Genomic DNA, 12,101 nt, shown 5'->3' with positions numbered 1-12,101 from the left:
GTATTGGATTTGTCGTTTACACCGAGAAGATTAAAATAAATTTTATACGTCTATGTAAATCGCCTCAATGGCTTTATAATGTTGTTATCCATTACAACATAATTTCAGTATGCGATTTTATTTAAAATACATCGTTTCATCGATTTTATAGAAAGACATTGTTTAATACATATAAAAGAATACCCCTTAAGTCAATCGCGTGGATGTACGCCTTGGCTGTCAGAGATTTCTCTGGAACCCTCAGCGTTCCTCTTAACGATCTGTTCCCTAAGACGACGATTCAACATGAATTAACTCTAAATAGTAATTCTCTGTACGATACCCCTCCCGAAAGCGTAAATCACAAGCTAACACTAGGAACGTTCTTAGGAGAAATCGGTGCCACTCCGAGAGACATCTATGGTGTCAATTCAAGTATAAGATTATTTCAGTTCTCCGAATAAGCAAGTGAAAACTGAAATATTTTTGAAAATTAAGTTACGACAGTTCTTGATGCAAACGACCAAATGTTTCTTCCTTTGTCTCAATGCTTTGCCTCCTTTGAGGTGTGTCTCTACTCTAGGTTTGATGTTGAAAAAGTGAGGGTCTAAATTGCACAAAGTGTCTTAGAGACACCTCACCAGCAAATTCTATTAACTTCATCTTCAATTTACTTGGCAAAAAATCCACATACAACTCAACTTTGATGGTTTTATCCCTTGGAGCGACAATGTCTAGTTTATGACTTTTATTGATTGTTAAAGTTGAATTCACGCCTCTTTCTGCAATTTGAAATCTCTTGTCAGATTCTCGCGAATTCACACACCATTTCCCTACGATGTCAGTGCAAATTACACATCCAAGAGATTGACGTGTTAGATCACTGATTTTTTTTGTTTTCCTGCAATAGAGTGTTTTTTTCTTGGTGTTTGGGAAAATTTCTTATATGAGATCACTCACCACTTACAATTGTCTTTCAATGACTATTGCGTGTGTGGCTTCGAGTGGAATGAGCTTCTATACTGAAGATTAAATGCCTCGACCTTCGACAGAGTCCAAAAATAAATTTTCCTACTTACTTCTGGTGGACATAATTTACAAGAGGAGATTAAAATGACTTAGACTTTTTTTTAAACATGATTTTGTAATTACTTTGCATCAAATGAAATATTTGTGAGGAATAATGTTTGTCGTCGTAAATTATAATGGAGGCATACAAAACATGGAATATCTATGTTGACATAAAAGGTCTATCATACCTTGACATATATTAGCATTCTATGTTTTTTTCTATGTTTGTATTTAGACAGATTTTAAGGCTTAACAAAAAACTGCTATTACATTATTTGGATTCAATAAGAAGTCTCTCTGGTTGCAAGAACTTTTTTATGTAGTTTTAACAAACTGCAACAATAAGTTTTTCTAGCAGTTTTTTTTATGTTTTTATTTTCTTAAGAACTTCAATAAAATTCTATTTGGTTTAAATGAAAAGTCTTTCTGTTGCTACTTGAAAAGAAATTTGCAATAAATTTCATTTTCATTGAAATTTACCACATTAGGTTTGCTATAAAACTGCTATAACTTTCTGTTTTTTTATTTTAACTGTGCATTATACTCTTCTATTGACTCATTACTGCAGTAATTTTATTACTCAAACCTCACGGGGAAAGTATAACTTAAACCCATCCTCGTTTGTAGGGAAATCTATTTAAAAAACCTTTCTCTTTTATGTTTACAAAAAAATAATAATTCTTCAAAAAATGCAGACAACTGCTAGAAATTTTTTGTAATAAATATCTCTGACAGAATTCTATGTTGATATATTCTAAGCTCTGTGCAGAGTAAAAATCTAATAAAAAATCTCACAATTTTCTAACGAACTATTTCTTTCTTATAATTTCAGGATCTCTATCGTGAAATCGTATCGCAGGCTCGTGTTGTTGGTGCTTGCATCAGAACAGCTGAGAAGGAGGCTACAGAAGAAGGTGCCAGTGGTCAGGATAAATCCCTGTCACCAACATCATCATCAGGTCGTCGTGGAGATGGGAATTTGAAGGGATTGGAGAGGCGCTATCACTTGCTCTATCTCAAGGCATTTGAGGTTCAGTGCATGCTCGAGAGTTTACTGGGCCGAAGAGGATCACCGGTAAGTTATATACATACTTCCTGCTGTCCCGAAATCCCAATGTACAAATACATTCTATTTTTGTCCACGACTTTTTGGGTGTGATAGACTTATTATTATTTGAGGGAATTGAGATCCATTGATTTTGTCATGAAAGAGCCTTGCTCAATACTTTGAGTAAAATAAGAATGAGACACAGACACTCCGACTATTTCCTCGATCATAATTTTTCGAGCCACTTAGTTATTTGATATAAATAGACAGAGAGTATTACAGCAAAGATAGAAGATGATACACGAGAAAATTGCGATAGTTTCGCTTTTGCGCTTGTGTTGGGAGACATTCAACGCTTGGAAGACACTTAAACTATTTCTCATTGGAATAATTAAGTTCACTCTCGAAATGGGTCATAGAACTCCTCTTTCTCTGAGAATGTCTCTTCGGTGATCACTCGTTGAGAAATTATGATGCGATCTTGAACAATATTAAAAGGGGTTTGTTATTTCACTGCTGAATTTCATTTCAGTAACATAAACTTTGGAATGTTCATTTTATTAAACATTAAAAAGACATATTATTCTCTGTGTTTATTGATTTTTCTTAAATGCCTAGGATCTTTTTTTTGTGGTTTAGCGTTGTATCTTTGAAGATTATTCTGACTCGCTTAAAGTAATGAAATTATTTGCGGTAGAGGAGAAAGGATATGAAAAAAATATCACTAGTACTGGTCAATCTCGAAGTTTGAAGATAACATTACTTTTAAAATTAAATGGTCAGAAAAAAATTTTAAAAAAGGCAGTGAAAAGCTTAAAAAGGCAATAAGGATTAAGTTTGTCAGTTTTTGGGTAAGACAAATGAAACAGGACAATTCAAAATAGCTGACCGCTTTCTATTTTTTAAAAACCAAATTTCAGTTTGTTTTGCTGACCGCTTTTTGATTATTATACCTAATCAAATTTACTCTACTACTAATTTTTAATATTTTCATTTTTTATCACTTTTTTTAATTTTTTTTACTGAAAAAAATTGAATAATATATACTGATCGCTCTGAAGTTTTCACTATCAATTTTTAATTTACTGACCGTGTTTTATTTCTTTTACTGATCTCATTGTATTTTTTCTTTGATCGGGTTTTTTATTGACCACTTTTTATTCTGTACTGATCAGATTTTATTTTTTACTGACCATTTTTGAGAAAATACTGCTCCTGTTTAACTTTTTATTCCCTTTTTTAATTTTTTACTCACAAGTTTTTAATTTTTCACTGACCATTTCAATTTTTTGCTGACTATTTTCAATATTTTACTGCTTGTTTATTTTTTGTCCTTTAATATTGCTCTTAAATTTTACCACGAAAATTTGTCATATGATATTACAGATATAGAATTCCCCCTACAATGCATTAAAACATAGTATAAAAATATGAAAGAAGAGTTGGAGTAATTTCCGAAATAAACGCTAAATGCATTATTTAGATGAGATAAGAAAGTTTTGAGAATAAGAATTGAAAAATAAAACATCCTTGAAATAAGTCTATTTATGTGAAGATTACTGAAAACCTAGAAATTGATATCACTTACCATTTAACCGTTAAATCGGGAAAAATATGCACAAAAAAATAGGAATATTGGAAAGAAGAGTCTTCAATAATCTGTACTATATCAATTCATTACTGATTGCGACCGATATAGTCCGATTGAAGATTTTAAGACCTTTCAAATGAATCCAAATTTAACCTAGCTGCTTGAGAAATAAACTTTACAAAGTGGTTGAATTTTTAATCTTGAAAAATTCAAAATAGCAAATTTTCCGGCCATATTAAGTATCTTATGCACGAAATGTCCGCCTAAACTACTTCTGAAACATATCAGCCATAAAATGTTTACTTAAAGATGTGTCGGATGTATCTGATCTACCATGTCAGATCTGTGAAAACCATCCTTAAGTGCTTGAATTAAACAAAAGCTTGCGAAAGACACGGCAGGGAGCAAAGTCACTCCCGGAGGGAAAAGTCAGCCGCATCTACAGTACTTCCAAAAAATCAGTCCTAAAACGATTAATTAGTAATATTTTATATATTGACCCATTATTTTTTATGAAGTTTTTTTATTCTCTTACTTTTTCATTTTATTTTTCAAATAAGTGTATTTAAACATTTTATTAATAATAATAATAATGCTGGCACAACATTCCATGAAGGAGCAAGGCCTTCCCGCAAGGGGATTTCTAGACATGCATTATTATTTTTTCTTGTACGGGATGAGGTTGTCAGTCCCATGCCCGTGGAATCAAGTGTAGTGAAGCTCACTGGATGCAATCCGAACACCTTTAACGCCAGAAAAATTCCTGGGAGGGAATTCTGTAACTCGATGAACGCTTCACTAGTGAACGATTCACTAGTGAAAGGTTCACGGGCTTCTCTTCACGACTGCTAGAAAAGTTATTCTGTAACTTTGCGTGAAGCAGAGAGGGGAAATGTGTTGAAAATTTTATTAAATTTAAGATTTTCATCAATATTTGAACTAAATAACAATGGAATACACTAGAATTGAGTATTAGAAATGATGTAGTGCTGTTTTTCAAGCTGATTATGAAAAAAAATTTCATTGGCTTCACCGAGTGATAACATCATCTTCACCGAAAAATTGACAAGTGAAAAACATAACCTAAAAGTGATCCCTTCACGTGAAGCTATCGCAGTTACAGAATCTCTTTTGCGATCACTTTAGTGAAGCGTTCACCCATTTTGACAGGTGATCACTTCACAGGGTTACAGAATTCCCCCCCTGGTGACCTAAAGGGGATTCGAACCCGGGACCCTTGCATCATAGAGCAAGTGCTCTCCCACTTAACCCATTGAGTGTCCTTTAATACTTTCTCAAAAGATTTGAAAATGTTCGATTCGTTAACGAATCAATAACTTTTTTTCAGTTGAATAAGTGCTCTTTCAATATTACAGTAGCACACGGTGTTCCCTGTCTCATGCGAAGTAGGGGATTTGATGATGGCAAGTCCGCTTGCCATTGACTTGGCCCGTTTTAGAGCAAAACATATTTAATTTTTTAAAGGCTCGACAAGATTAATAATAATAAGTGGCACAGTTCTAATCGTAGACTTTCGATGAATAAAATTGAATTTTTCTCATTCTCTCTTTATTTCTTTAAAATAAGAAAAAAGAAATAATATAAATTTTAAAACTGTTTCAAGTACAGTAGACTCTCTCAAATTCGGGCATATGGGACCGAAATGTCAGCCGAATTAGACAGAAATTCGGGCGACAAAGTTTTTGAAATGCAACGATTTTTTATTCATGTGCATATAGATATTGAGTTTACACACTCATATATAACGTAAATTGCATGAAAATCCCTCAATAATGCAAAATCACATCGAAATTAAGACAAACCATGCCAAATTTGAGCATATTTGATTCATTTGATAATCATAATCAAACTTGAAAAATGACAACAAACTTTTTTCAAATGTAACCGCTGCCCGAATCAAAAAGTAGCCCGATCTTAAAAGAGCCGAATTTGCGAGAGTCTACTGTACATTTAAAGTATAGTTGTGCCTCTTCAATTTGAAATGAGTGATAATTTTTTGTGATTTCTTTAGGTAAAATTTCGGTATGCCACAAATCTTCATTACATGTTTGAAATATTTTTAATAGTCGAGAAATACGGCACAATAGCAACATTGATTTGCAGCATTTGTGTCTTCTTCAATAGAAGTAAGATATTTGTCCATTGCTGTTTGATTGGAATGTCTAGCGAGTCATCGACATAGAATTTGATCATATCGCTCTAATCTCTATACATAGTTGATTTTTCCTGGAAACTAAACAAGATTCCTGTCTGGTGGTTTATAATTGAAGCACTGCAGGAGAAAATTATCACGTAAATTCAATTTGTTGTGTTCAGAGAAAAGAGGGATTCTCAAGCATTTCTCTACCTTTTTGTTCTTAACCGTATACCACGTCATTTTACCTGTTTCACCGGTTAGCGATCACATGAGTGTGATTGTAAATTGAGGGGCTATATAGAAGAAATGTATTATATTTTTTTTGTTGTTGATGTTTCATTGTAACTAAATTGACACGAAATATCGACAAGAATCGCGATAAGAGAAAATTGTTCAAGTGAATTTAAAGAAATGCTACAATGTTACCAGACAGGGGAAGGAAAATTTTCTCGAATTTACTTAAAATTTTATTGCCTTACGATATAGTTGCGTGTCTAGGAGATTAATCAAAGTTGAGTGTTAAACAGAAGTCAGTAGCAAATTGCATGAAAAGAAAGGTTTTGTGAAGAAATTTAATGGGGGATTTTAATTTGGAATTAGGGTCACAAAAGCAATTCCCTTTATTCACTCTAATGCTATAGATCTGAACATTAGAATTATTTGCACTACTTCCAAGGAAATACAGGTGATGAGTGGTAGTAAAGTGAAAGAAATGAGAATGAGTCAAGAAACGGTGTTAATAGATTATATATAATATATATTTTTTTACACAATCAATGCGTAATTAATTACCCCGGTTGCGATAATTTAATTAACATTAATTATGTTACATTCCATTTTCTCTATGATAGTAAAAAAGAGATTTATAAGATAAGGATTATAGTTATAAGGTTTATTTTTTATTTAGGAGAAAAGGAAACAGGAAATCTTGAGTGGGTTGGTACAAAAATAAATCCGTTTCTTTTATGAACCTATTAAAAAAGTTGCTTATAAATTAGTAATTTTTTTTTGCACAATAAAAGTAAAAAGATTAAATTGAGGTATATAACTAATGTGATATTTTCAAACGTTCCTTATATAATGTTTACAGCTACAGCAAATAAAATACTCTTCCTGCCATAAATAACATGTTTTGCAATTTTTTTTTTATAAATTTCACAAATTGAATTTGTTACCTTTTTTTGTAACAAAATATTTCCGGAGCAATTTCTCTAAAAAGAATAAATCCTAAACAAAATTAATAAATTTTTATTGCCAATAAAAATCAATAATTGAGAAATTTTTTAAACTTCAATTTATTCATAAGATTATTTTATTTATTTTTTAACATATCAATATCCCACGATTAATCAAGACTGGTTGTAAAAGAAGTTAAATGCAAATGGGAAAATTGAATAAGTGAATTTGTCGTAAATTTCAGTTGCACTATAAATTACATAGACAACCAATTGAATGAATATAGCATTTATAATAGTTTATTTCTCAATGAAAATAAATTTTGTGGTTTGTGAGGAAAAAGTTTTTTACTAGTATATATATTTTCGAAGAATTGCAAGTTAATTTTAATGGAGAAACTTTAATGTCTATCATTGTGGGATTTTTTTGTTATTGAATTCTCACGTCAAATCATTGAAGTTTCTCGACCTTTTTTGTGCCAATTTCGGTTTCTGATTGAAAATTGGATTTTTGTTTATTAGTTCAGCTATTGAGGGGCTGTATATGTGGCTTTTTTGTGTCGTGCTTTCTGCACTGATAACTCCATTTAATACAAGATTGCGCGCTAAATGGCAAGGGCACGCAATAATGCTAAAATCGAGTGGCTCAAATTGAGTATCTTTATAAGCATGTGTTGGTTGGATTTTTGCCTTGAACAGTGGTGTTAAAATTTACTACATTTCATTTATTACTTTACACTGAACAAACAATGTGTAGGATTTTAATTTGGGGTTGTCAGACATGTTGGGTACAATCATTTGGAAAATGGAATAATTTTCTTTTCCGCTTGTAATTTATACAAAATTATTTTCCTGTTTTTTGTCTTTAAATCCTTATTGCTTTAGTTCTGTTAAATCGATTTAAAATTTTGTCAAGAGAAATGAAAGGTTTTGTAAAAAGAAATGAAAGCACTGTTTAAGCATTGGTTATCATTATCAATCTCCAATTCAAAACGGTGTGCACTATGGATCCTGGTCAAAATCTTGAAAACAAAAATTGCGAAAAGCTAAAATTTATAATGGCTCAAAATCTCGAAAAAGCAAAATCCGGAATAGACTAAAATCCCGAAAAGGCAAAATCTCCAAATGGCCAAAATCAAGAAAAGACTAAAATTCTGACTAAGTCAATATATAGAAACACCAAAATACTGAAAAGCCAAAATCCTGATTGAACCAAAACCTCGAAAAACCAAAAGACCTAAAAGCCAAAATCCTGAATGGATCACAATCCCGAAAGAACCGAAATTGCAATTGAGCCAAAATCCCGAAAGAGCCAAAATCCCGAAAGAACCAAAATCCCGAATGAGCCAATATACTGAAGGAGCCAAAACTCCAAATGAGCCTAAATCTGGAAAGGGTCAAAATCCCGAACGAGTCAAAATCCCGAAAAAAACCAAAATTCCGAATAAGTCAAAATCTCGAAAGAGCCAAAATTCAGAACAAGTCAAAATATCGAAAAGACAAAATCACGAAAAAGCAAAATCTCGAAAGCTGAAATTCAAAATCAGTCAAAATACCGGAAAAGCAAAATATCGGAATTTAAAATCCCCAAAAGGCCGAAAACCCGAAAGAGCCAAAATCCGAAAATAGCCAAATCCTCGATAAGGCCAAAATCTTGAATGAGTCAAAGTCCAGAAAAGCCACAATCTGGAATGAGTCACTGTCCCGAAATGGTCAAAATCCCGATTTGATTAAAATTCCAAAAAAGCCAGAATCCTGAATGAACCGAAATCCCAGATTATTAAGTGTTATTGTTAATCACAATTTTTAGACTCTCGCTTGTTGAAGGCAAAAGGAAATTCTCTGTGTTTTGGAGAAATTATGCCACATATTATCCTCCGTATAATTTCGTCCATTTCGGGACTTTAACCATATACGGAATTTTTGATTTTGGGATTATGACCCATTAAGGATTTTGGCCCTTTCGGGATCTACGCGTTAGGGATATTCGTTTTCGGCATTTTGATTGTAACCGGTGTACATTGTGTCTTTGAATGAAGTGTGAGCTTATTTTGATTCCGTAAGGATTTGCTCAATATTTTCTAAGACAAAATAGAGTAATTGTATGATTGTCTAATTGTTAGTTTCTCACTTTACTTTTTCCTCTAAGTTTGTAAATTGGCTTTTAAAAGCTAATTTTATTTTTGAGATAAAAATCTCTAATTTTGAATTGTGACTTTTCTAATCTTTTCTTTAATTATAACTTTTTAAAAAATCAAGTATGAAATTAATTTCGAACTTTCTTGCATTCGGCTCGTCATGAGAATACTATCCATCTTAAAATAAGGATGACTCTAAAGAGAACTCTCTCTTTATTAGATATTTTTACCTTAATTCAAAATCGGAAATAGCCTTCCTGCTGATACGGATTTCTCAAATAAATTTAATTAACAGTTTTAGGTTTTTGGTGACTCGCAATAATATAATTCTCGATGACGCAGATTTTTGAAATTTTGGAAATATTTAGAAGGTCAATGATCTCTATTCCTTTCTTCTTACTAGATTATTTCAAGGTCAAATATCAAATTGCTGCATCTAGCATACTTTCTAAAAGTGTTTGATTAAAATTCTATTATTTTCACAAATATTGAAATCTTTAAATACACAGTAAAAGATAAGTACCAATATAATAGTGGGTAATTTTTAACATCTCTATTATGGTGGTAATTTTTTAATCGTATAATTTTTAAAACGTGTAATCTTCAGCATGTAATTTTCTTTTGCGTCTAATTTCCAGCGTGAAATGTTTTTCGCGTTTTATTTTCAAATTGTAATTTTCAAATATGTGTAAAAAGGAGCGTGTAAAATTAAAAAATGTGTAATTTTTAGCGTGTAATTTTATTTTCCTCCATGTTTATAATTATAATTTTATTTTTAATATTTTTTATTTTATTTTAGCGTGTAATTTAATGCTGAAAAATTTTACATAAATTATTTTTTATACAAAATTTACCATTTTAATAGTGGTAAAAATTAAAATTTACATTTTTTTTAGTGGTAATTTGGAAATTACACGTTATATCAGGGGCCCATCAAACCTAATAAAAAGTGAAGATACTTTTCACTTTTCCTTGTAAAAATTTTGCAGATATTGCACCGCGACCTAAACAAATTTCCTCGTAGTTTTTGTATTATTTCGGCGAGCATTATGAAATATGTATTTTTAAATAGCTTTTAATGCACGATTTCGAAATATTTTAAAATGATAAATCAATTCTCTTTAGGAAAAAACTTACCAATAGGCTTCAGTGCCTCTGTGCAAAAACGTATCTAAAAATGAAATGTCGAGAGGCCCCTGAGTTATATTTGTTACACGATTTTTTACTGTGTAGCATTTATCCCAAAAATTAAACAATTTAATATACAGTCATATTACTTTGTACCTTGTCAATAAGTTAGGGGAAGTCTTTCAGATTTCGTACATAATCTGGCTTCAAAAACACTTCATATTTCCCTAAAAAATAGGCCAGATTCATTAAGGGAACAAGGAAGAAAATATAAAGTGTTCGAAGCCAGACTATGTGCGAAACCTGAAAGCCTTCTCTAAATACTTTGATTATAATTTTTTATTAAAAAAAAGTCTTAAATTGTCTGAATTTATCTTTCTTTAATTTCAATTTGAATCAAAATAAACTCTTGCAATGTAAATAAATAAATGAGTTATGGCATCTACTGGTATATAATGTGCGAAGTCCAGCAATTATAAACAAATTATCACTTAATTAAAATTAGAAATTACGAGTAAATAAACTTGTGTTTGTGTACACGTAATGTATTTTAACAACATTGTCCATAAGTCAACATTTATACTGTTGTCTGAATTGGTTTACTGATAATTTTTTTTTGAGGGGGAACACGGTTTTGAAATTTCAACTTCAAGTGGAGGATTTAATCTCAATTTTGTGTTCTTTCTGGCAGAGTCCGGACGTCTCGAGATCACAGTCCGACACTGATGAGGAGCCTGTGGCCAAACAAGCGAGATTAAGTAGCTTATCTTCAATTTGTGGCTTCAATTCCAGGCGTTGTCTCTACCAAGATAATGATGAGAATCGTTCTGATGTGAGTACAGGGAAAAAGGGGTTCTTTTGGATGAATTTTCATGGGGTTTTTTTGGGGGATGAATGTTTTTGTAGGATGAATGGGGAAATCCTCTAGCTCAAGCGGCAGGATTTGAGGCTGATTCCGAAGGGAGTGACTGTGAGGTGACTCAGAAGCCAACAATAAGTTCTCTGAGTTCCAACAGTAATTCCGGAACACCCTTTTCCTCCCTGACTCTGCCAGAAATTCAGTCACAGTCGACAATGCCAGAAATTAAAGTTGATCAGTGTGAAGGGGGTGGTATGGATGTTGGAGTTGATTGTGTAGATGCAGGAGAAATGACTACGAGTCTTGTGACTCAGGTTATGGTGACTCCAGGTGCACCAGAGAGTCCCAAAGGGAAGGGATTGACACCACAGAAGAGATCCCGAAAAGTTGATATATCAAAGTTCAATCGTTCAAATCGCAAATCGAAGAATTGTGCCATTTTCTATTTTCGCCACCTGGATACGGATGGGGAACAGAAGGGATTCTCATCTCAGGGCAGTGAAGCGTTCAAATCCAGTGAACCGTCAACAGATGAAGAGTGGTATTACACAAATAATGGTGGTGGAGGAGAGGAGGAAAATAATGAGGCTTCCAATGGGAATCATGATGATGATCATGATGATGAGGAGCCGCCAAATCATACACTTGTTAGTTCAGCAGTTGACACTGTGATTCCCAGTACAGCTGAGACAGTGGAAGCCAAACAAGATTGTCTGACGACATCACCAGGCACTGAATCGACCACGAAGCGAGCAATCAAGGTGAGAGTTTGGGAAGGGAGAGATTAAAAGTAAGAAGAAAAAGAAGTCAATGAGGTGATTGTCGGGAGGGAATATACAATTTCTGCACGAATTGTTTGCTTAGCACTCTTGTTGTCTTTATCTTATCTTTCTCTTATTTCTACTTTTCTTGTTCTTTCAATTCTTTTTTTTTTGCAAGAAAAAAAAACCACGA

General features: G+C 32.6%; 1 protein-coding gene across 6 annotated transcripts in view; it reads left to right on the top strand.

Moving 5' to 3' along the window:
* Window positions 1-12,101, top strand: part of LOC129809796 (klarsicht protein) — a 261,812-nt gene that overhangs the window by 197,014 nt on the left and 52,697 nt on the right. For all 6 annotated transcript variants that reach the window (XM_055859892.1, XM_055859891.1, XM_055859886.1 and 3 more), the window contains 3 exons: window positions 1,883-2,125; window positions 10,980-11,120; window positions 11,195-11,908. In XM_055859892.1, the coding sequence (XP_055715867.1) occupies window positions 1,883-2,125; window positions 10,980-11,120; window positions 11,195-11,908 (1,098 nt within the window). The remainder of the gene's footprint in view (window positions 1-1,882; window positions 2,126-10,979; window positions 11,121-11,194; window positions 11,909-12,101) is intronic.

The sequence above is a fragment of the Phlebotomus papatasi genome, chromosome 1 (genome assembly GCF_024763615.1).
Source record: "Phlebotomus papatasi isolate M1 chromosome 1, Ppap_2.1, whole genome shotgun sequence".
Lineage (NCBI taxonomy): Eukaryota > Metazoa > Arthropoda > Insecta > Diptera > Psychodidae > Phlebotomus > Phlebotomus papatasi.
The sequence above is the reverse complement of the archived record's forward strand: the minus strand, read 5'-3'. Positions and strand labels throughout refer to the sequence as shown.